Below are 24,773 nucleotides of genomic sequence, written 5' to 3'. Positions count from 1 at the left end.
CTTTTTTCTCTTGCTTATATGAGAGTGGGAGAGTATATTGTTGTTGTTTGCTATGATTTCTGAAGATAATATGTGTGTATGTGTGTCGTAATCGTGTATTTACATTTGCGATTTATTGTTTTGCTTTTAAAAATAAAAATCATAAGCAGACCTTTTCAAAAATGTTTATAAAATAAAAATCAATTGTAGCGAGTTTTTTGGTTTTCTTTTCGGTTTCTCTCAACCACTTATCAAAAAAATCTAACATAAAGGTTTCTCTCAGTGATAAACTTAAAAAACACAATTATAAATGGTGATCACAGCAATTAACCTTATAAAAACAAAGTGGACCCGTTATTTTCAGTCTCTGCAGTGTAGGTTCACCATCTGCCTCTTTTCTACTTGCACAAGGTATTGAAATGTAATTTGTCTTTTTTTGTGATAAAATTTTGCTGAAAAACAATATTAAATGAAATTTTAGCATAAATTGATGTTATTATTCAATAATCAATTTAATAATAATGTTATTATTCAATAATCCTTTTAGTAAATATAAACTAGGGATGCCAAACGGGACTGGCTTTTACAAATCCAGGTATTCGGGATTTTGAAAATTGCAACCCCGGGATCCCGGGATTTTTCGGGATTACATAAATTTAATTATTTTATGCATGAAAATCTGAAATCTTCATGTTTGTGAAGAAAATTGTTTAATCTTGTGAAAATTAATCGACAGAAGATAAATTATTTATTTTTCATAAAAAATTTGTTGAATTTTACCTTAATTCCGATGTATTTAAGCAATTTATTGATGAAAAACTAAATTTCTAACAAACAATTGGGAAGAGGCATGTAATTTTATATAAAGGTTAGTTATGCTGAATGTCATCGCGATACTAATGGTAATAAGTAAATTTTTGGACGTTTAAGATAATTTTTAATGGGGGCTAGGGTCAAACGACGACCCAGAAAGCGATTCTGATTCGATCGGTATGCTTTAAGGTGGGTGTAGGACCAATACTTTTATGTGTTAAAAACATCAGCACAAACGTATAATACCCTCCCCATTGTAGTGGTGTAGGTTATAATAAATATAACGTTCAATCCTTCGAATATCAGTTTAGATCATAAATGAACCTTTTCTTTGGAACATGTTATCTACATTCAGAACAATTTAATTTACCTTTACTGTTATCACTCAGATTTGTAGAAAGCATCCCAGCAAAAATAAAACGAAGTACTTCCAAAAGAATACCATTTATCACCACTTTAAAAGTAGCACTAAGTGAATTCTTTAACCTTCTGAGGAAGTGATGTTTAAAGACTTCCGAAGATTGGAAAATAATTATATTTTTCAAAGCTGAAGAAATTTTTTTTGTTCTTACATTCTTGGGAGATAAAAAATTTTACTTTTGGTCTTCTGTTTTATTACATGTTTTTTTTCGCTTCTTTGGAAGTTCTTTTTTTGCTGGGTTGTAATGCAAAACCTTCTAGATATCATTTAAAAATTTATTTTATATTTGACTGTGCCGAAATAAAATAAATAAATATTCCGGTATGTGATGGAATTCGAACAATTTGAAATCAATAGATTTGAAAAGGTATGATTAATTTCAATCGAGGAATGGGGTATTATTGCAAAATACTACGCAGACAACAAAATACTTTCCATTTAAGAGAATCAATTTAAAAAAATATGATAATTTAATATTACACAATTTTTATATTATTTTTGTAGATTCAAATCGATTCTATTTTAAAAATGAATCTCATCAAATAGCTGATTGTAATGTATTGATATTAACATTGGCATCAAATTGGTTTTCAGAGGAGGTGCTTTTAGGATTGTGTTAATTTTGGTCCAAATTTGTGTCTACTATAGACAAAGAATGTGTATACTTTTTGGGTCTACGACGAAATGAAAAAATAAATTTGTATGGTATCATACCACTTTAAAAAAATAAAAGGTTCAAAATGTACAAGAATAGCTGTGCTGAAGAATAGCTGTGTTCTGCATAAGTCAAAAATAAACAAAGATCGTAATTTTGAAGCGAATTGAATAAAATTATGGCTCAAAAAAAAATTTAAACTATTTTTTAGTAATAAATCCCGGGATACATTTTGAAAAATCTCGGGATTCGGGATATCCTAATCCCGAAAAAATCCCGTAATGTGAACATCTGGCAAGCAAATTTTCACTGTACTGAATTGTGTTTGGCATTGTTTCTTCAAACAAAACGTCAAAACAGAAATACTCATTTTAGCCACATTATGAAATAACAAGTTAAAGTGCTATTTTCGGCTGAACTGAATCTTAAATACCCTCCACCAGCTACTTTTATATTAATACCTTTTTACACCCTTCACCTTCGTGAGAAGGGTATATATAAGTTTGTCATTCCGTTTGTAATTTCTATAATATAATTTTCCGACCCCATAAAGTATATATATTCTGGATCCTTATAGGTAGCGGAGTTGATTAAGCTATGTCCGTCTGTCTGTCTGTGTGTTTGTTGAAATCACTTTTTAGAGGACCCCAGATATCAGCGTGATCCAAATCTTCAATAATTCTGTAAAAATCCGAGACAACCTCTGAAAATTTCATAAAAAAGACAATTTTTTTCATGCTTTGATATGCGCAACAACAACAACACTGCTTATACATTTAGTATTTCGTTTCATGTGTTTGGATGGCTGTGTGTTTCATTGCCTTGTGTATATTGCTTTTGTTTCTTGATGCATTCAGTTTCGTATGTTTGGATGTCTGTTGGTTTCATTGCGTTGTGTATTTTGTTTTTGCTTTTTTTTTGGAGTATTTCGTTTCGTATGTTTCATTGCCTTGTGTATATTGTTTTTGTTTTTTGGTGTATTCAGTTTCGTATGTTTGGATGTCTGTTGGTTTTACTGCCTTGTGTATTTTGTTTTTTTGTGTGTTTATTTCGTTTAGCGTTGTTGTTGTTCGTTATGCTATTGCTATAATAATGATATAAACGGGAAAATGAAATAAATTAAAATTTTATAGAATTGATATTTTTAAATACACTGTGGTGAAGGGTATATAATATTCGGCACAGCCGAATATAGCACTCTTGGGCGCAATTTACATGAAGACTTTTCAGACGTCTGTTTTTTCCAATTCTCTTTTGAGAATCTTCCAAAAAATCATGAACATTTATACGGCGATTTTTTACATGCAACTATGCATGTCTTTTTTTGATGTTTAATTGTATAATCCTTTTTAATTACTTATTCGTAATAAAAATAAAATGAAATTTTTAGCATAAAAAACATTTAATTTGATTTAAAAAAATTTAATTACACGCTATAGTATTTTTTTAATGCAAATTTTAATGTTTTCATGTAAAAAAGACATAATTATTTTTTTTTTTACACGAGCATAATATCAACAGTACGAATGAGTTTAAAGAGGAATGTCAAAAACAATCATGAAAATCCCAAATAATGTTTGTTTTCTTACCCCCCATTCTTCTCTACCCCGCTCACCACCAATCATCGACAAACATGAAAACAGACGTCTGGGCAAACATGAAAAAAAATCATCGTGTAAATTGGGTGTTACTTGTTAATTGATCAAATATTTGTAGAAATAAGTTTTCTCATGTCTTAAATAGAAAAACCCCAAGATTTAAACAGCTTAAATCTGTTACAATTGCAAGATTTATTGAACATTACAAACGCCATTTTCTTTTATATTTTTTAAGCGCCCTAAGATATTCTTTAGAGATATTTAATAATTTGTGTGAAAGATTTAAGGAAATTAAAATTTTCGGGGCAGGACCTTGTATGGGAGATATGACCAATTATGGACCGATCGTAAAAAATCTGTAAGTAACATTTCTGTATATAAAAGCTTTATTACAGTCAAATTTTGTATCTATATCGTAATTTAGTAATAAGTAATGTGTGTTTAAGTGATTTTCGAAAGGGAACCTTATATGGGACCTATCGCACACATATTATGAACCGATCGGGAAAAAAAATCTTAAAATATAATTTTTGTATACAAAACTAATATTTGTGCAAAATACATACATACATACATACATACATACATACATACATACATACATACATACATACATACATACATACATACATACATACATACATACATACATACATACATACATACATACATACATACATACATACATACATACATACATACATACATACATACATACATACATACATACATACATACATACATACATACATACATACATACATACATACATACATACATACATACATACATACATACATACATACATACATACATACATACATACATACATACATACATACATACATACATACATACATACATACATACATACATACATACATACATACATACATACATACATACATACATACATACATACATACATACATACATACATACATACATACATACATACATACATACATACATACATACATACATACATACATACATACATACATACATACATACATACATACATACATACATACATACATACATACATACATACATACATACATACATACATACATACATACCCGCGATCGGTTCATTACATATGTGCGATCGGTCCCATACAAGGTTCCCTTCCGAAAATCACTTAAACACGCATTACTTATTACTAAATTACGATATAGATACAAAGTTTATAGCTTTTATATAAAGAAATGTTACTTAAAGATCTTTTATGATCGTTCCATAATTGATCATATCTCCCATACAAGGTCCTGCCCGAAAATTTTAATTTCCTTAGATCTTCAACACAAGTTATTAAATATCGATAAAGCATATCAATAATGTTCAATAAATCTTGCAATTGTAACAGATTTAAGCTGTTTAAATCTTGGGGTTTTTCTATTTAAGACATACAAATATTTGATCAATTAAAAAAGTTTTTATATAAAAGTAGCTGGTGGAGGTTATTTAGGATTCGGTTCAGTCGAATATAGCACTGTAGCTTGTTAATCCTTAAAGTCAGCTTGTGGACCAAGAAGTCCCTTAAAAATGTAGAAATTGAAAATGAGCTTAAATTAGGAAATTTTGACTAATTTGTAGAAAAATTTAAGAAACTTTTTTTGAGAAATTATACTGAAATTAGCATTTTCAATCACTGGTAGGGAACTAAGGACACTTTCAAATTATTTGTTTTATTTTTTCCATGTGCAGTAGATTTAAAGAACTGTTCAATTTAATTTAGGTCACACCGTACTTTAAATTGTAGTGCCCTTGGTGTAAAGAGGTAATTCGGGGCATTTTATTAATTTCAAAAATACGTACCATTAACCGTACAAAAATTTTAAACGATTTTTTGCTGTTTGAAAAAGTACATGCAATTGAAAAAACTCTGAAACGATTATGAGAAATTCTGCACAAAATCACGAAAAATCTGTGCTCATTAATTTCAAATTCCTTTAAAAAAAAAATTACGTTTTTTCTGTCCTAGGAAAATATGAAGAATCCTTGATCTTGGCAGAGAAAACAAAACTACTTTTAATTTGACAAACAATTTTGAGTTGTTCATTAATGAGTAAAACCACCGTTTTTTCGTCATTGTTTCTCAAAAATACATCCGTTTATAGAAATATGTGTTTAAAAATATTATTTTTATTCATTAGCTTATGCATCCAGACTAAAGTTTTGGATGGATTTAGACACCACTTATTAAATCCGAAGAAATAAAGGTTTAAAGGTCAAATATCGTTAGAAATACAAAAAAGTCACCCAAATAATTCTACTTATTAAAATATCCACATCTTCCTTTAATTTAAAAATTTCGGAATTTATTAATGGAAAATTTGTGCTGGAATTATTCAAAATCATTATTTAATTTGAATAGCTTGGAATAAATAAAAAGATATTGAAAGATGAATTCATCCATATTTTATATGAACAATGCTTTATATGCATCGTTTGAGATTTGCAAAAGTGCTGTCTTTCAGGACACTAATGAGCAGTCAATCATATCATATCATAGTTTTTTAGATTTGAGCTGCATTTAAAAAATGGCAACCGAATTTATATCAAGATAATTTTTTGATGGTTTATTTAACTTATTGCAGATTTCTATTGTTATATCGATTTAACAATAAATTTAAATTTTCTATTTTTCATATAAAACTCGATTTGTATGGAACATATGAATGATTACGGATTTATGTGTATTTCGTCGGATTTGATGTAGTATACATCCTCCTATTAACTTAACCTAACCTAACGGATTTTTATTGTTTTCTAGAATTGAGAGTTATTTAAAGTAAATTTTTAAAGAGTTATATAGATTTTCTAGATGGATTTGTAGATTTAAGTTTAAAATTCGAATTTTTGTGAAAAATGTAATATAAATATATTTTTTAACCTATTTTTTGGGAGCGACTTTTTGTTCAGTAGTTTTTATTCTGCATACAAAAGTGGCATCGTAGACATTCATTCAAGATCTAATATAGTTTATAGTTTTCTCGATCGTAGGAAACTACATCCGATTCTCTTTTAAAATTGTTATTTTCTGAGAATATACAGCAGATTACAGGTTTTAAAATAAAAATAGTTTTCCTGTGGAAAATATAAGTGATGGGAGTAATATATACGGATCTACAACAATATAACTTTGATAAAAAATTTACATATGCTATTTCTCGATCATAGTAAATTACATCCGATTTTGTTTTAAAATATTTTTTTTTTTTTGAGGATGTACAGCGGATTACAGGTTTTGAAATAAGAATAGTTTTCCGGTGGAAAATATAACTGATGGGATATACGAATCTACAACCGATTTTACGCTTTAGATGAAAATCGATTTTTGATAATAAATTAAAATGGTTACATATTTTTATTTTACCTATTCGTAAAGTAAGTTAACGATCTACAAACATTTTAGAGTTTTCAACTAAAAATAAATTTTTGATTAAAATTTTAACTACCTAAATAATAATTCTCATATACTATAAGATGTATATATAATGAGCATGATAAATGTAACAAAAAATGGACGGAAAAAGGTTATTGCATTTCATTAAGATCACAACAGGCCCGAAATTAGTGGTATAGGTGTATTTATTCGGATTTGATGTATTAAACACTCTTTTCCTCAAACTAACCTAACCTTCCACGATAGAACTATTGTCATGCAAAATTTAATGCGTAGCATCCAATCAATATCATTAGAGTCATTTTTAATTTCTGAGGTTAGACCTATTAATATGCCGAATTTTAAGTAAATCGGTTTAGTAATTATGAAGTGAAAGAGTAATAAAAGAGTCTCATATATATTTATTATTATATATTATATGTTTTGAAGATGTAATGTGTCGTACTATTCATTCCACAACATTCATTATAACAGATTTCATGAAAATCGGATTAGTACTTTTTTGTATGCTTGAACGTAAATTTGGTGTAATAGTTGTTGGCGAAAAAAGGGCGTGGCGTCCGATCCAGATTTAATATAGTTTATAGGTCCACCTGAGGTCAGATCTATCGGTATACTAAATTTCATGTAAATCGGTTCAGTAGTTTTCTGTAAGTCTTGAATGAAAATTTTGTATAACAATTATATAGAAAAAAGTGAGCATAAGAGAATCGTAACGTCCAATCATGATTATACCCTACACCACTATAGTGTAATAATATTAATATTACCTTAATTAATGTTAATATTATTTAAGTCAAATATAGTCGTATTCTATAATACTAGAATTTCACTTCCGAATAACTTCCAAAAAAGAGCATCAAAATTACTTCTTGAGAATGACTTCAGAAGTAATGAATTGGGAAAAAGGACACCCCTCCTATGACAAGCCTGTGTTAAATCACTTCTGTACTTCCATGGAGTAAATTTTACTTCTTTTTCGCTTCTTTGGAATTTCTTTTTTTGCTGGGCTATAACGCGTATAGTGTACTTCCACCCTTTCGTTGTGCATTTGATATACGCATCAAATGGATCATATTACTTACAGCGGGTTTTTGAGTTGGCAATCAATTGCCAATTAATAATCAGATTAGTTAATCTAAGCATAAATTTAATCTGATGTTAATCCCCTTTCATGTTTTTGAGTACAAGATTAAAATTTGCAGTGTTGCCATACAAAACAACAGAAAATTTCAATACAAAAAAAGGTAGATTATATTTAATTTTTATTGCGCTCTCTGTCGATCCTCTCATTTATCTCTTATTTTCATGTTGTAGCGTTGCCATACGTTCACAATGTTTTGCTAAAAATCTTGCAAAATTGCAAAAACAGGGTGGTTATAATGCGAATTTTCGCCATGTGTTATTATTAACAGAATATATTATATGAAAACAATAAAAATTAAAATGCAAAAACATATTGTTTTGTTTATTTTATTTTATTCTGAATAATTTTTTAACCATTCCTATTTATTTCTTTAAAATAATTCTAATTTTAAACAAAAAAATCATTTTGCTCTGATGTTTTCTAATAAACGTCAGAAAATATGGTCTATCGACAGTCGCTTAATTTTAATTCGTCGCTCGCTCTTTTTTGTGTTTTGTCGACAGCGGTTCCAATTGTGATTAAGCTGTAAGTTTAAATCACCTCCATTGGGCGCTTAAACTCGCAAACAAAATTAACTAATTGAGTACTGAACAAGTAAGAGTGATATATTCGGCTGTGCCGAATCTTATATACTCACCATCAAATCATGTGTCTTAAATTTCAGGTGAATTTCGGAAAGTGGACCTATACTATAACAACCGATGTTTTCGCTACTACAATTTAATCATTTTTTGGATTTTTTCTAAACTGATTTATCATATATAAATAGTAATCATATTTACTATTTTTTTTAATGATTTGATTTCCTGTAAATTTACTTATGGTCAATTTTGGACCGATCCTCCTAAGATTTTACAAAGATTTTGGTTTCAATAAAACTTGTTATGTCGAATATCAATGCTTTCTAAGCATTATAAAGGTTTTAATCCAATATGGCCCGATGCTCATAAAATTTGACAAAAAGAATTTTATCGCTATACTGGTATTTTTAAGCCAGTTATGGCCGTTAATGTCATTCTATGATAGGGGATAAGGTCAATTACGGACCGATCCTCAAAAAATTTGACAGTTAGAATTATGTTCCTATAAAACTTGTTTATGTCGAATTTCATTGCTTTACTATCATTTTGAAGAAGTTGTTTATGTCGAATTTCGTTGCTATTCTTTAATGTTGAAGCAAGTTATTGTTATGAGCGTTAAATCCATTTTAGGCTATTTTAGATTAGGTTAATAGGAGGATGTATACTACATCAAATCCGAAGAAATACACCTCCTTATCATGAAAAAAGGGAACTGAATGAATTATTTTTCAGTGTTCAGAAACTCAGTTTCCTGAACGTAATTCCTAAGAATCTTCCAACCAGTGTTAGTCAGGAATCTTATTTCCGGAATAACATCAGTTCCAAGATACTTGGATCTAGCTTCGACGAATGCCAGGTAATGGCAAAGAAAGCGCTCCAGAGTTTCATTGTCCTCTCCACATGCTCTACATTCGTCTGAATCCGCACGTCCAATTTTCCATAGATGTGCTCGTAATCCTGTGTGTCCACTCAAAATACGTACCATCATACTAACTTCAGACTTGCTCATTTTGAGAAGATTTTTCGTCTTGCTCTCATCAGAGTCACCCCATAGGATCTTCGTGGTTTTACCCACTGTTTCATTATTCCAAGAGGACTTATGGGATTCTCTCACCCGTATTTTTAGTTCAGCTTTTGTTGCGTCGAATAGTTTTGCGTTTGTCAGGTTAACTGCCTCGAGCTCCCTTCCCTCTAAAGCTATTACATTCGCCCTTTCGACTACTCCCGAGTGGGCTGGTACCCATATGACGTGAACCTTACCTCTGGGAGAGTATTGAGTTAAAGCTTTCTTACAATCCAATACGGTCTTAGATTTAGTTATATCGCCTGATAGTGCCCTAATTGCCTTCTGGCTGTCGGTAAATATATTAAGCGCTGTGGGCGCCATATTTATTCTAATCCAATTTACGCATTCCGTTATTGCTGGTACTTCTGCCTGGAAGCTTGTGTATTTATAGCCATACGTGTAACAACGGATTCCTACTGGTATTTGCTCTAATGTTCCGCTTGACCAAGACATTCTATATGGGATCAGCGTTTCAAAGTTTCCGACATATTCTGTGTCTGGTATACGATCAGGCACGATTGTGTATAACCTTCCAATGTGTCCAGTATACATTGATGACATGTCCTATAACCGCTTTTGGTCAGTTCGCCTAAAGTAAAGAGCCGTTCGGCTGTAAGGGCCGCCTCATATCTTAAATATGTTTCCAGAGCCTTGGTTGAAGTAGTACACATGGCACCACTTATACCCAAGCAGCATGTACGCTGAACTCCCTGTAGTAGTTGGATATTGCACTTTTTGTCTAAAGCAGTCCCCCAGATTATTGAAGCATAAGCTAGAATTGGTCTAATTACACTTTTATAAAGCCAATTTGTCATAGTAGGACTAAGACCCATTTCATGCCTATAGTTCTCCTACATATCGTCCAGCACCGATGTGCCTTGTTGATCCTATCCTCTATGTGGTGTCTCGATTTTAATTTCCGGTCGAGGATTACACATAAGTACTTAACTTTGTCTGTCACTGGTATCTTCTTGCCTAGGAAGCAAGGTTCAGTATACGTAGAAATTTTTGTTTTTCTTGTGAAAAGACAGAGTTCCGTTTTTGCCGGGTTAACATTGAAGCCTCTCGGTTGAGGCTAGCCCAAAGCCGTATTCAGAGCCTCCTCAGCTCTTCTACACAAGTAATTTGGATCCTTTCCCTTTAAAAGTATTACGACATCGTCTGCATAGCAGACAGGTCTAAGTCCTTTCTCGGTTAGGGTCCTTAGGAGGCTATTAATCGTGGTAACCCAGAGTAAAGGTGACAAAATGCCACCCTGTGGTATACCGCGAAATACCTTTTTCCCGATAGTTATATCGTACATCTCGCAGCTTATCCATCTGTTCCTTAGCATGTGGTTGATCCAGTTACGGAGCACCTGGTCAACATAAAACTGGTCTATGGATTGGATAAGAGTATCAGTGTGCACGTTATTGAAAGCCCCTTCGATGTCAATGCATACCGCCAGTGTATATAGTTTGCTATCAAAGGATGCACCTATGTAGTGAACAACTTCGTTTAAAGCGGTTTCCACCGATCGTCCCTTTACATAAACATGCTGCTTAAATTTTAGGTCTTTGTCTTTGGGTATACTGCTTTTAACCATACTATCGACTATCCGTTCCAAGGTTTTAAGTAGGAAGGACGTAAGACTTATCGGTCGATAAGACTTAGGTGCCGCATAGCTAGGTTTCCCGGGTTTAGGTATAAACATTACCCTTGTATCCTGCCATTTAATGGGGGTATATGTGAATTTCAAGCATGCAGTGAATATCTGAGACAGATGTTCGGAAACCAGACCAGCCTCCATCTGTAAGAGTGCCGGGAAAATGCCATCCGACCCTGCAGCTTTATAGGGAGCGAAGCTCTTGATTGCCCCTTTAACCATATCAGATGTAATTACAATTTTCGAGTTAGCCTCCCCTTCCTCCAATATCGGTTCATCTATGTTATTCGATATACCGGGTGGGAAATGAGAGTCCATTAGGAGTTTCATTGTTTCCTCCATATCCTCCAACCTCCTGACTATGTCATCGATCATAGATTCCGGTTGGACATGAGTTTTGGATAGGAATTTTTTTATCTTCGATATGTCATTTACGCTATCTACCTGTTCACAGAAAAGTTTCCAGGAGTCTCGTTTGGCTTTTCGAACGATTTTCTTATATTCTTCAATTTTACTACGATACTCATCCCAGTATACTGCGGTCTTTTTACGCCGTGCCCGGTTAAATAGTTTGCGAAGAGTCTTACCAAGGTTCCGGATCTCCCCGGTTACCCAGGTTTTTTCCTGGGCAGATCTTGGCTCTCACAGAGGGCAGCTGTCCTCGAACGATTCAACCAAGGCACTTGTGAACATTTCTACTTTGGCGTCTATGTCCTCTTTATTTCGACATTGAAAAGTATCCTGACATAAACGGTTCTTTAGTAAGGAACCGAACATTGTCTAATTAGTTTTAGACTTATTCTGAAACTTTATCGGCTTTGGTGGCGGCCGTAGTATTTTGAATCTTATGTACCGATGGTCAGAAAAGGAGTGCTCGTCCGAAACTCTCCAATCCTGAATTTCGTTTATAAGCTCTTCTAAACATATAGTTATATCTAATACTTCTTCTCTGATTCTATTGACGAAGGTAGCTTTATTACCTAAGTTCGATGGTATCAAGTCTTTAGTATTAAGGAAATCCATGAGGGCCTGTCCTCTGCGATTGGTGTTTGTACTACCCCTAGCTACATGGTGGGAGTTGGCATCACAACCTTTATAATTTTCTTATTTTTCCTTTGTGCCTCTTCGACCAGTTTTATCAGCTCCGACGTTGGTGGTAGTGTCGGAGAATCGAAAGGCAGGTAAACAGATGCAAGGTATATGTTGCCACGACCTTGCTTCAGCACCGTTGCATCCGATGTGGATAATCCTGTTGAGAGGAGAAAACATAAGTTCTTTTGACATAAGATACATTTCTCGGTCGAGACCATGTGTCAGTTTAGAAAAGTTGGAAATTTACGTGATTTAATCCAGAAACCTTGTTGCGAATCGTCCAAGGTTCCTGGATTAAAGCTATATGTATCTTACCTGTATTAATTTAATCCATCAGAGCGTTGGTAGCCGTCTCGCTCCGATAGAGGTTTATTTGGATAACCTCAATCATTGTCATCCATTTAAACTGTCTTCCAGCGAGTTAGTGATCACCTCCCCGCTCATTGGATTTGACTCCTCCGGGTGATCTGAAGTGGCTATTGATGCAGTGGATACCTTTGATGACACTGCGGTGTCCTTATCAGGCATAGCAAGAGCAGTCTTTTTAATCGACACTTTCCCAATTTTGGACAGCACTGCTGTTCTGTCTTCTGGCGAGTGAGTGTTTCCTCCTCGCTTTTAGGATTTGACTCCTCAAAATTACCAGTCTTAGGTGTTTTAGTGTTCTTATCGGGCCGGTTTTAACAGCCCTTTCAAACGGCGCCTCCCCAATTTTGGAAAGGGCAGTTGCACCTTCTTTTGGCGAGTTAGTGTACCTTCCTCGTTTTTAGGATTTGACTCCTTAACGTTATCAGTAGTTGCTTCTGATGCTGTGGTCTTATTTTTTTTAGTGTCCTCTTCGAGGCTTGTTGTAACAGCCCTTCCAATCGTAGTTAGTTTAGCTATGCTATCACTTACCTCTTTCACCATTTGCTCTACTTCATCCTTTTTGGGATTTGCTATAATAGTGTTGTTCTTATCATCTGAGGATTGAGAATCGGAACCCTCACCTATATTTAAAGACTGAGGTAGCTTAGAGCTCTTTTCGTGTACATCCTTCTCCGTCACCCCTATGTTTTTGCCAATGGCATGCTGTACACTTGACGCATTGTCCGCTACGGAGGCAAAGGTTTTTGGTCCGCGGGGAATATAATATCTGCCACCCGGGGACGCGCTCGGTAGGAAAAACGGGAAAACTCCCCCGAGCAAAGGGAAATTTTACGTAGAATCAATTATGGACCGATCCTCTTAATATTTGGCAGAGAGATTTTAGTTTCTATAAAACATGTTTATAGCAAACATTTTGAACTTTAAAGTAATTTTCTGAGAGGAACCTTTTATGGGGTATAAAATTTGGCAGAGAGATATTTGTTCCTCGAAAACTTGTTTATGTCGAATTTCGTTGCTTTAGTATCATTTTGTAGCAAATTATGAGCGTTGTAGGCAATTTATGAGGGGACCTTATATCGGGGGTATGGTTAATTATGAACCGATCCACATAAAATTTGGCAGAGTGATTTTAGTTCCACTAAAACTTTCGTTGATTTACTGGTATTTTGAAGAAAGTTGTGAACTTTAAAGTAATTTTCTGAGAGGAACCTTATATGGGGGGTATGGGTCGATCTCCATAAAATATGCGAGAGATATTCTAGTTCCCCTAAAATTTGTTTACGTCGAATTTCGTGGCTTTGCTATCATTTTGAAGCAAGCTATAAGCCTCATAGTCATTTTCTGAAGGGGACCTTATATAGGAGGTAGGGTCAAATATAGATAATCATAAAATATGGTAGAGATTTTATTCCGATAAAATTTTTATACCCTCCACCACCATCAGTGGTGATAGAGGGTATATATAAGTTTGTCGTTCCGTGTGTAACACCAAGAAATATTCATCTACGACCCAACAAAGTATATATATTCTGGGTCCTTATGAAATTCTGAGTCGATTTAGCTATGTCCGTCTGTCTGTCTGTCTGTCTGTGTAAAACGCGCTCACGTTAAAACTAAGTAAAGGACATCAACCAAATTCACCCAAAATATTTTCTATTATCCTAAGCATTTTGGTATTGAAAATCAGCAAAATTGGTTCACAACGTAAAAAGTTATGAGTAAAAATTTCAGACTACCTCGAAAAAATTACGTTTTTTTCCTAATTCTTTTGAAGTTTTCTCAGAAACTACCACAGATATTGCGATGAATTTCGTCACACTTTGTTTTTTAGGGCAGTGATCAATTATGTTCAAAATCTTTACAATCGATCCAATATTTCTTATAGCCACCATACAAAGGTATATATTCCCGGAAATTAGTTTATCGTTAATAACTCAATCAAATATATCGGTATCAACACCAAATTTTGTACATACAAATATAATATGAACAGAAATCATACTACCAACGTAGATCTCTGTCGGTCCACAATCTACGAAATTTTTTTCCGGATAGGCCCTTAATTGCTCATAGCTCCTATATAAAGTCCACTTCCTAAAATCAACTAAACTAAACTGATTAATAAAGCTATTGGAGTAAAATTAGACTTGATCTTTTTCTGCATATAAATCATTATACGAAATTGTTTCCTGATCGGTGCATAACTGGTCACAACTCCCATATAAGGACCATTTCTGAAAATTACTTAAACGCACATTTTATACATAAGTATACAATTTTTTCTGGATCGGTCCATACGGAATTTTTTCCGGACCGATCCATAAGTTGTCTTAGCTCCCATATAAGGTTAACTTTTGAAAATCACTTAATACCACTTAATTCGTTATTAAATTATTATATCCGGATAAAATTCGACATAAGTATGTACTGTGTATAGATAAATCATTCTAAATTTTTCTGGACCTAATCAAAATTAGTTCGACAAAAATTTTGGCGTGTTATCTAAAAATTAGATAGTTAGATGGGTTTCAATAAGAAGTAGCTTGCTGGTGGAGGGTATTTAAGATTCGGCATAGCCGAATATAGCGCTCTAACTTGTTTTATGTTGACTTTCGTTGATTTACTAAAATTTTGAAGCAAGTTATGAGCTTCAAAGTAATTTTCTGAGAGGAACCTTATATGGGTTCATAATTGACCCGTCAATGACCGTCAATTATGGACCGATCTCCATAAAATTTGGCGGAGAGATTTTAGTTCCCCTAAAACTTGTTTATGTCGAAAGTCGTTGTATTGCTATTATCTTGAAACAAAGTATAAGCTTAATAGTCGTTTTCTGAGAGGGGCCATCTTTTTTGATGGTGGGTATAAAAACAACTTTCGAGGATTAATTTTAATCTAATCGCTAACCTTTAACCTAAAGATTGGCCCTTGAAGGTGTATCTATTAAACGTTCTTTACTAATATGAAATATTAATATTCTAGGTTCATCGGAAAAAGCGAGATGCGACTTTTTAACGGAAGCATCTATTATGGGACAGTTTGATCATCCGAATGTTATTTATTTACAAGGAGTTGTGACACGCTCAAATCCAGTTATGATTATAACTGAATATATGGAAAATGGTAGCCTAGATACATTTTTACGCGTCAACGATGGAAAATTCCAAACATTACAATTAATAGTGATGTTGCGTGGAATTGCGAGCGGCATGGCTTATTTGAGTGACATGAATTATGTTCATCGTGATTTGGCCGCCCGCAACGTGCTCGTTAATTCTCAACTTATATGCAAGATTGCTGATTTTGGACTTTCGAGAGAGATTGAAAACGCAAGTGATGCGTATACCACAAGGGTAAGCTACAAATAGAACATCAAGAATAAATATGTACATATGTATGTATATCTACATTGGTCTATGTTATTTCAGGGTGGAAAAATACCAGTACGTTGGACGGCGCCTGAAGCTATAGCATTTAGAAAATTCACATCTGCGTCTGACGTCTGGTCATATGGTGTAGTTTTATGGGAGGTTATGTCTTATGGCGAACGTCCGTATTGGAATTGGTCAAATCAGGCAAGTTATTGCGAAATATTTTAAAATACGTGTTTTTATAATAATTTAATTTCAATTTAAAGGACGTTATTAAAAGCATTGAAAAGGGATATCGTTTGCCAGCCCCAATGGATTGTCCGGAAGCATTGTATCAACTAATGTTAGATTGTTGGCAAAAACAGCGCACTCATCGTCCATCATTTGCAAGCATAGTTTCAACATTAGACAATTTAGCTAGACAACCTCAAGCATTATTGACTACACGCAGTTCACCCGAAAATGACGGCACCCACATTATAGATGGCCAACGGGGTCACAATATATTTATAAGCACAGACATGTGGTTGGAAAATATAAAGATGTCTAGATATTCTCAGCATTTTAAAGAAGCTAATTTGGTGACGGCTCAACAGGTATGCAATTTTTTAAAAATTCTTTACTGTTACGCAATAATCTTTGAATTGTCCTAAATTGATTTGTCAAAATTCTTTGATATGTATGCTTTAAAAACGAATATTTAAGTTACAAACCGAAAATAATTATTCTTAATTACACATAACAATGCTAATTCAATATTACAGCATGATTATAATTGGAACCACAACCGCTGTCGACAATGAGTTTTCATACCTTTTGTATGGAGGGCAAAATATCGTCTTGTGGTTGGTGATATTGTGGTTGATATAGATTCTATTCTATTTTTATTGCGCTCTCTTGCGATCCTCTCATTATACCCTCCATCACCATCAGTGGTGATAGAGGGTATATATAAGTTTGTCATTCCATATATAACACCAAAAAATGTTCATCTGAGACCCAACAAAGTATATATATTCTGGGTCCTTATGAAATTCTGAGTCGATTTAGCTATGTCCGTCTGTCTGTCTGTCTGTCTGGTTAAAACACGCTGACGTTAAAACTAAGCAAATGAAATCACTGAGAATATTCATTGTTTTCCTAAGCAGTTTGGTATTGAAAATCAGCAAAATCGGTTCTTAACTTAAAAAGTTATACGTAAAAATTTCAGATTACCTCGAAAAAAATTAATTTTTTTCCTAATTCTTGAGCAGTTTTCCCAGAAACTACCGAAGATAATTCGACAAATTTTGTCACAGATTATTTTTTTCATCTATAGATTAATTATGTTTTAAATTTTAACAATCGATCCAAAATTTCCCATAGCCACCATACAAAGGTACATATTTCCGGAAATTAATTTATCGTTAATAACTTCCTCAACTATATCTGTATCAACACCAAATTTTGTAGATATTGACATAATATGAACAGGAATGATACTACCAACTTAGATCTGTATCGGTCCACAATTTGTCATAGCTCCCATATAAGGTCCACATCCTAAAATCACTAAAACAAGCTTGATTCATTGATAAATGAAGCTATCGGTATAAAATTCGACATGAATATGTTTTGTGTATATATGAATTACTTTAAGAATTTTTTTTTCGGACCGGTCCATAATTGGTCATAGCTCCCATATAAGGTCCAAATCCGAAAATCACTTAAATGCGCATAAATCATTGATAAATAAAGCTATCATGATTAAAACTCGACGTGAATTTGTTTTATATATATTTATATATGCATATATAAATCATTCGTGAAAATTTTCTACATCGGTCCATAATTGGTTACAGCTCCCATATAAGGAATTTTTTCAGTATATATAACTAGCTCCCATATAAGGTTCACGTCTGAAAACCACTTAATACCACATAAGTTATTATTAAACTCGACATGAGTATGTTCTGTGTATAGATAAATCATTTTGATAATTTTTTTCGAATTGATCCATTATTGGTCATAGTTCCCAAATATGTTATCGGCAGGATCGGCACATAACACTCTGTAATAATTTTGAAAAAACCTTTCACACATAGAAAAGTTGATATGCATGTGAAACTAGAGTCTATTTATAGTAATTCTACGTACTCCGTTTTTAATAATCAGCTTTTATGTCCTTACAAAAGGACTTCAAAATTCCAAGGACTTACAATTTCAAACAAATATTTTTATGTGTTATTGTATGCTAATATTGGTATCAAAAAAAGCTTTTATAAATATTATTTATTGGACTCATTTAGACAAAAAATCTAAAAAGAAATTAAAATTATAAAAGGTCTCACTTTCGAAATGAAAATTTTTAAAAACTTTTTTGTCACAAATTTTCTTTCAGCTTCCATTTGTTTTTTAATCCTGATGAATTGAAATAAACAATATTATTTTGTAGCAGATATTCTCAGCTTCATTTGATATTAATATTTATACCAATTTTTTTATATAAATTTAGAATTCCATCTTTTAAAATCGTATGTCCTTTAAACTTTAAGGTCCTTTTATAGGGGCGTAAGAGCTGATTATGAAAAATTGAGTACGCAGAGTTAATACATATGGTCCACAGTTTCCTGTACACATAGATTTTTTTTATGTGTAAAAATTACTGTTGCACGGTGTAATAGGTATAAGAATAATCGGTCGGTATCTGAAAATCACTTAATACAAATGTTTCTGGGCCTAATCAAAATTAGTTACATGCATAAAGAAGTTACAAAATGAAAAATAGTATCTTAATTACGGAAACAAAACATATGCTGGGTTTACAGTTCTACATAAGGGAAATAAAGTACTTTAGTACTAAAGTACATACTTAAGTTAAATTTCTTTCCTTAGTATAAACTATAAATTCGGCCCTATAACTTTAACCATTTAAAACATATTTATATCTGGTTTTAATAAAAAATATCTTGTAGGTGGAGGGTATTTAAGATTCGGCATAGCCGAATATAGCATTCTAACTGGTTTTTCTCTTATTTTCATATTGTACCGTTGCCATATGTTCATAATATTTTGCTAAAAATCGTCCAAAAACAGAGTTGTTATAATGCGCATTTTTTTGCCATGTGTTATTAACAGAAGATATTAAATGAAAATAAAAAATTAAAATGTGAAAACATATTGTTTTGTTTCTTTTATTTTATTCTGAATAATTTTTTAACCATTCCTATTTATTTCTTAAAAAATAATTCTAATTTTAAACAAAACCATCATTTTGCTTTGATTTTTTCTAATAAACGTCAAAAAATATGGTCTGTCGACAGTCGCTTAATTTTAATTCGTCGCTCGATCTTTTTTTGTGGTTTTTCGACAGCGATTCCAATTATAATCAAGCTGTTATATGTTTCTTTTGTTTAGACACATGTAAATCCATTTTTTGTTTGAGGATCTTTAAACTTCTTCAGTAAAGGCTCAGTTAAATTCTACTTTCCGTTCCGTGATGAATCAGCTGATTCGTTTTTGGCTTACGAAGACCTGTGTAAGTCGTTAGTTTTGCCATAACGTCGAAGTTACGTTGCGGATGAACCTGTAGAAAATAGAATTCAATCCGCAACGTTAAGTGACAGCTAAAAACTGCTGACAGAAAATACAAAGAAATGTAAGCAAGAAAAAAACAGTGATGTTAAAGTTTTAAAAATTGTGTACATCAGAAAATTTTAATTATTACTGGTTTTTGACACAACAAATCAGAGTTGCTTTTTTGCTTATTCTTAAAAACAGCTGCTTACTAATTGTGCTAATATTAAAATAGTGAAAACTACTATAATAATGTCCATTTTCTGCAGAAATAACTTATATAGAGACAGGTTTCTATATAACAGACTATTATACAGAGATTTTTCAATATAATAAACGCTTATAAGTTCAATTTCTGAAGAAAAAGTTAAATCCGTCGACCTAAAATGGTTGCGCCGCCGCCGATCATTTTGAATCGGCCTGTATCTCTGACGGAAACGTTACGGAACTTTCAAACTAACTGAGCCTTAATTTCGTCATTATTGGAGGTTTAAGTCTTTTCGTTTTTTTTTATTTATTTGCATTATTTATTTTTAATATAAGTTTTTCCTTTTTTTTAGATCTCAAGATTAACTGCTCAACAATTATCGGATATGGGTATTACTTTGGTGGGACACCAAAAGAAAATTTTACATCAAGCCAGACAGTTAGACACCATAATTTAGCAATTTTATTAATAAAAAAAATTTAAACCACTGTTAACACTATTTTGGTCAACTTAGAACATTTTACCACGGTGCATTTAAAATATACAACTTGAAATATATTTTTATTATTTAATATTAACAGTAGGATTTATTTTTAAGGAGCATTAAGTACTTCAAATATGTTACTTAAACAAGTGCTTTTATAATTTCGATACATTTTGTCATTCTGTTTAAAACGTATCGAAATATACATAGAATAATAGTTTATATTACGCTATCTTGCCACGTTAGTTGATCATATTTCAAAAATAATATAGCAAGATATCTGTGGTTCTGCACAGATCGGTATCTTAAATATAGAAGAATTGCAGGACAACAATTTGGTTTCTTCAAAATTAAATTAACACTTACCTCAGATGAAATAGAACGTACTCGGAAAGATAGTTAAACAATTTTTATAATTCGATTTTTATTTATGTATACTTTATGGTATAAGCACAATTGGGACGAACGACCAATTTCGTCCAACTGAAACACAATAAATCATTCCGTATTGCGAATTGCTTTAAAATGACTTCTTTTTTCGGAATTTTCGCCGCACTTCTCGTAATATAAAATCACAACAAATAATATTTTCAAAACATTTTTAAACATTTTCAAATGAATTTTTGTTTACATACTGATTGGTGTGACCATATATCTAAAACAAAAAATATTTTATTTGAAAATTTTTTAAATATTTTTTTATTTTCATATTGAATGAAAATTATATTAATAAAAAATTGCGTTAACTTAGTTTATATACCACAAACATAAAAGAAAGCACAACTTAAAACAAAAAAATAAATTAATTTACAAAAAAACTCTAAAACCAAAATGTAAGAGGGTCACTCTACTCCAATTTATTCGTCGTTCGTCTGCGTATGAAATAGAAATAAACCTATCGCACAGTTCGTTACATATGACGAATTTCCTCATACGCATTGATTGTACGTATTTTCATATACCTTAGTGTGTTCTATATCTGAGGACGAAAATTCGTCGTTCCAATTGTGCGTACAGCATTACTCAGTCGTCTTCTAATACTCTTCGCTTTAGCCTTTTTTGTGATATTCATTTTTAGCACTCTATTGTTATACATTTGTACACACAAGTCTAATATAGTGTATCTCGTAGGTGGTAAATATGCTTAAACCGAACCTGGTATTTTTAGTTTTGTATATATCATTTTGTTATAACTTTTTTTTTTTAAACCATCATTCATTGATAACAAATCGAGAAAACTTCTAAAATGATAATGTTTGGAATGTTTGCCTAAATAGTGTTAATATTGTATGTAAATATTATACATAATTTTTTTATCAATAATTTTAAGTTTTTTTTAAAGTGTGTAATAATGATTAAAGCAAAGGAAAATATATAAGATTTGTAGTATTATAAACCAACATACAAACTTTATTGGTTGTATAAACTACAATATCATAAAATGAAATTAATCAGAATGCTTTGTACGAAATTAATAATATATGTAATAATTACTACTATTATTCATAATTATGTGGTAAGTAACCAGAAATGTCCAACTAACATTAAAAAATTACCAAAATTCAGAAATTTGGATTTATCCAAATACTAAAACAATATTTATTCTAATCGTTTTTTATATATGGGCCATTTCGTGCCAAGTGACCCAACTCAAAAAATCGATTTCGATGGTTAGTACTATTAGATAGTAGGCCATACACAAATTTTAAGCTCTATCGGTCAATAACTGTAGGACTTAGAGGGGGTAAAAGTTGGACATTTTGGTCATACATGGTTTTATTCGAATGAGTGTAACTTTTCAACTGTTTTCACAATGAACAATTTCTTTTTTTAGTTACACTTATTTGAATAAAACCCTGTATGACCACTATGTCAAACTTTGAACCCCTCTAAGTCCGGCAGTTCTGACCAAAAGAGCTGAAACACAAGTCTGGCCCACTATACAATAGAACTCACCTTGGTGCAAATTTCATCCAAATCGGAAGACATCGATTTTAAAAGTTAGGTCACTTGACACGAAATTGCAAATATGACAAAACAAAAACATATCGCACATTTACTACAAGACTGGCATAATCTAAAAAAGAGCCCGGCGACAAATAAGAAAAGCGAACATTTTGTACTCTCATATTCACTACACCAAGCATGGACAATTTTATTTTTTAATGGTGGTATATTAATTGAAAGTAATAGTTATAATTTGTAAATTTCGTTTAGACTTCTTTACTTATATAATTTAAGAAATATTTAGATTTAAATTTGTTTCCTTTTAAAAATATATATATTTAAAAAAAACTTTCTGAGATATTTGGTAGTTATTATGGGGAATGTAAGTTAATACTCATTTGTCAATTTTAGTTTTGAGATTATCTTTATTTAATTATTAAAATTTAATTCGTTTTAACTGATTCGTTAAGTTGTTTTTTAGATTCGGGTCAAATTATGATTACAATAATGGATGTGTAAAAAAATAAAAGTGCATCTAATATTCCATTCGGTCATAATTGCAAAAAATAAGTAATGAAGTATTAAAAATAGCTAAAGAGAATTAAAAAAATCATTAGAAATAAGTTTATTTAAAAAAAAATTTTAATTCTAAAAATGTAGATCATGTTAAAAACATAATGTCCATCCCTGCTTTAGCAGACATACGACAACACAACATCGTTCAATGAACGCTCAAACGAGACTGAATGAGTTTTTAGTACGTGTGAGTTCGTTGTTGTAAATTTAAGGCTTAACTATAATCAGCGTTACCGTTAGAAAATTTCGAAAAGTCGCACAAAAATGGGATTTTTCGGAAAAAGTCGCACTGAAATGGGATTTTTAGCGCAAAAAGTGTCAATGTAGGTAAATCATTATACCCTACACCACTTCAGTGGGGAGGGTATATTGGGTTTGTGCTGATGTTTGTAACGCACAATAATAATGGTCCTATACCCACCAAGTATACCAATCGGCTTAGAATCATTTTCTGAGTCGATTTAGCTAAGCCCGTCTGTCCGTCCGTCTGTCTGTCTGTCTGTCCGTCCATGTAAACCTTGTAATCAAACTACAGGTCGCAATTTTGAAGATAATTCAATGAAATTTGGTACATGATCTTCTATAGTCCCAGGGACGAAGCCTATTGAAAATGGTTAAGATCGTTCCATTATTTCACATAGCCCCCATACAATTGAAACCCCCAATAGGGCTTGTAAACCTTGTAATCAAACTACAAGTCGCAATTTTGGAGATAATTCAATGAAATTTGGCACATGATCGTTTATAGTACCGTAGACGAAGCCTATTGAAAATGGGCCATTATTTCACCTAGCCCCCATACAACTGAACCCCCGAATAGGGCTTTTAAACATTGTAATTAAACTACAGGTCGCAATTTTGGAGATAATTCAATGAAATTTGGCACATGATCTCTTATGGTACCGTAAACGAAGCCTGTTGAAAATGATTTACATCGGTACATTATTTCACCTCGCCCCCATACAACTGAATCCGCCGAATAGGGCTTTTAAGTTCATAATTATGTTTAATATACTCATATCTCGAAAAAAAAGCTGCAAAAACCAAGTTCTATACAAGATTTGATGGCCCTCATATGACCCTAGCCCCTATGAAAAGCCCCCATCAAAATTTCACTTAAATGTGCACAATTTTATTCAACAATAAACGGCTTAAGTATGTATATCTGAGGCAAGGTACAATTCAATTTAAATGCTTTATTATGGCAAATAAATCACATTATATTTTTGTCAAAGGTGTAGGGTATTATATGGTCGGCCTCGCCCGACTATAATTTCTTACTTGTTTCATTTATATTTAAATGTGCATTAAATTGGTAAATAAATCAAAATAATTAACCACATTTTAATTAGCAATAAAATTATGATAATAATGCTCAGATATAAAATAAAAATTCAGTCGATACATCCAATATCAAATTATTTACCCCATTTTCTTTATTTATCGGCGCAATATTTTTCCGAAATATAATAAACGGAGGCTGATCAGAGACATAAATTTGAATTAAATCAACGATTTTTATATTTTCTAAAACGTTTTCTAGCTCTCACCTTAAGGTTTCATTATATTAAGGACATTCATAAAATATTTTTCTAGTTAGACGATTCACCAATTTTGAATATCATACTGGGGGCTTAATCTGTAACTCGATTCTAATGAAAAAATTTTCGAATTTGTATGTTAATAGTTTGAATGTTAAATTAATTAACATTGTGTTCGAAAGATTTTTCTTTCAAAACGAAATACAGAGTAAACCCCAAAATATGTTTGAAAAATTCCACCTCCCATGCTCACTATTTGTGGGCCGTTTCATCCGTAGAACAGTCAAATAGACAGAAGTAGATTTGTATAAAA

The 24,773-nt window shown here is 32.1% G+C and overlaps 1 protein-coding gene across 1 annotated transcript in view; it reads left to right on the top strand.

Annotated features, from left to right (window-relative positions):
* LOC119603820 (ephrin type-B receptor 1-B) overlaps positions 1-21,887 on the top strand; it is a 208,674-nt gene extending 186,787 nt beyond the window's left edge. Inside the window, exons 10-13 of the mRNA XM_037956018.1 lie at positions 15,761-16,131; positions 16,207-16,353; positions 16,416-16,745; positions 20,265-21,887. Of these exons, the coding sequence (XP_037811946.1) occupies positions 15,761-16,131; positions 16,207-16,353; positions 16,416-16,745; positions 20,265-20,369 (953 nt within the window). The 3' untranslated portion in view covers positions 20,370-21,887. The remainder of the gene's footprint in view (positions 1-15,760; positions 16,132-16,206; positions 16,354-16,415; positions 16,746-20,264) is intronic.
* The last annotated feature ends 2,886 nt before the right edge of the window (positions 21,888-24,773 follow it).

This window comes from Lucilia sericata, unplaced genomic scaffold (genome assembly GCF_015586225.1).
Source record: "Lucilia sericata isolate MDLA Ls3-8-SP2 unplaced genomic scaffold, ASM1558622v1 Contig000342F_arrow, whole genome shotgun sequence".
Taxonomy (NCBI): domain Eukaryota; kingdom Metazoa; phylum Arthropoda; class Insecta; order Diptera; family Calliphoridae; genus Lucilia; species Lucilia sericata.
The sequence above is the reverse complement of the archived record's forward strand: the minus strand, read 5'-3'. Positions and strand labels throughout refer to the sequence as shown.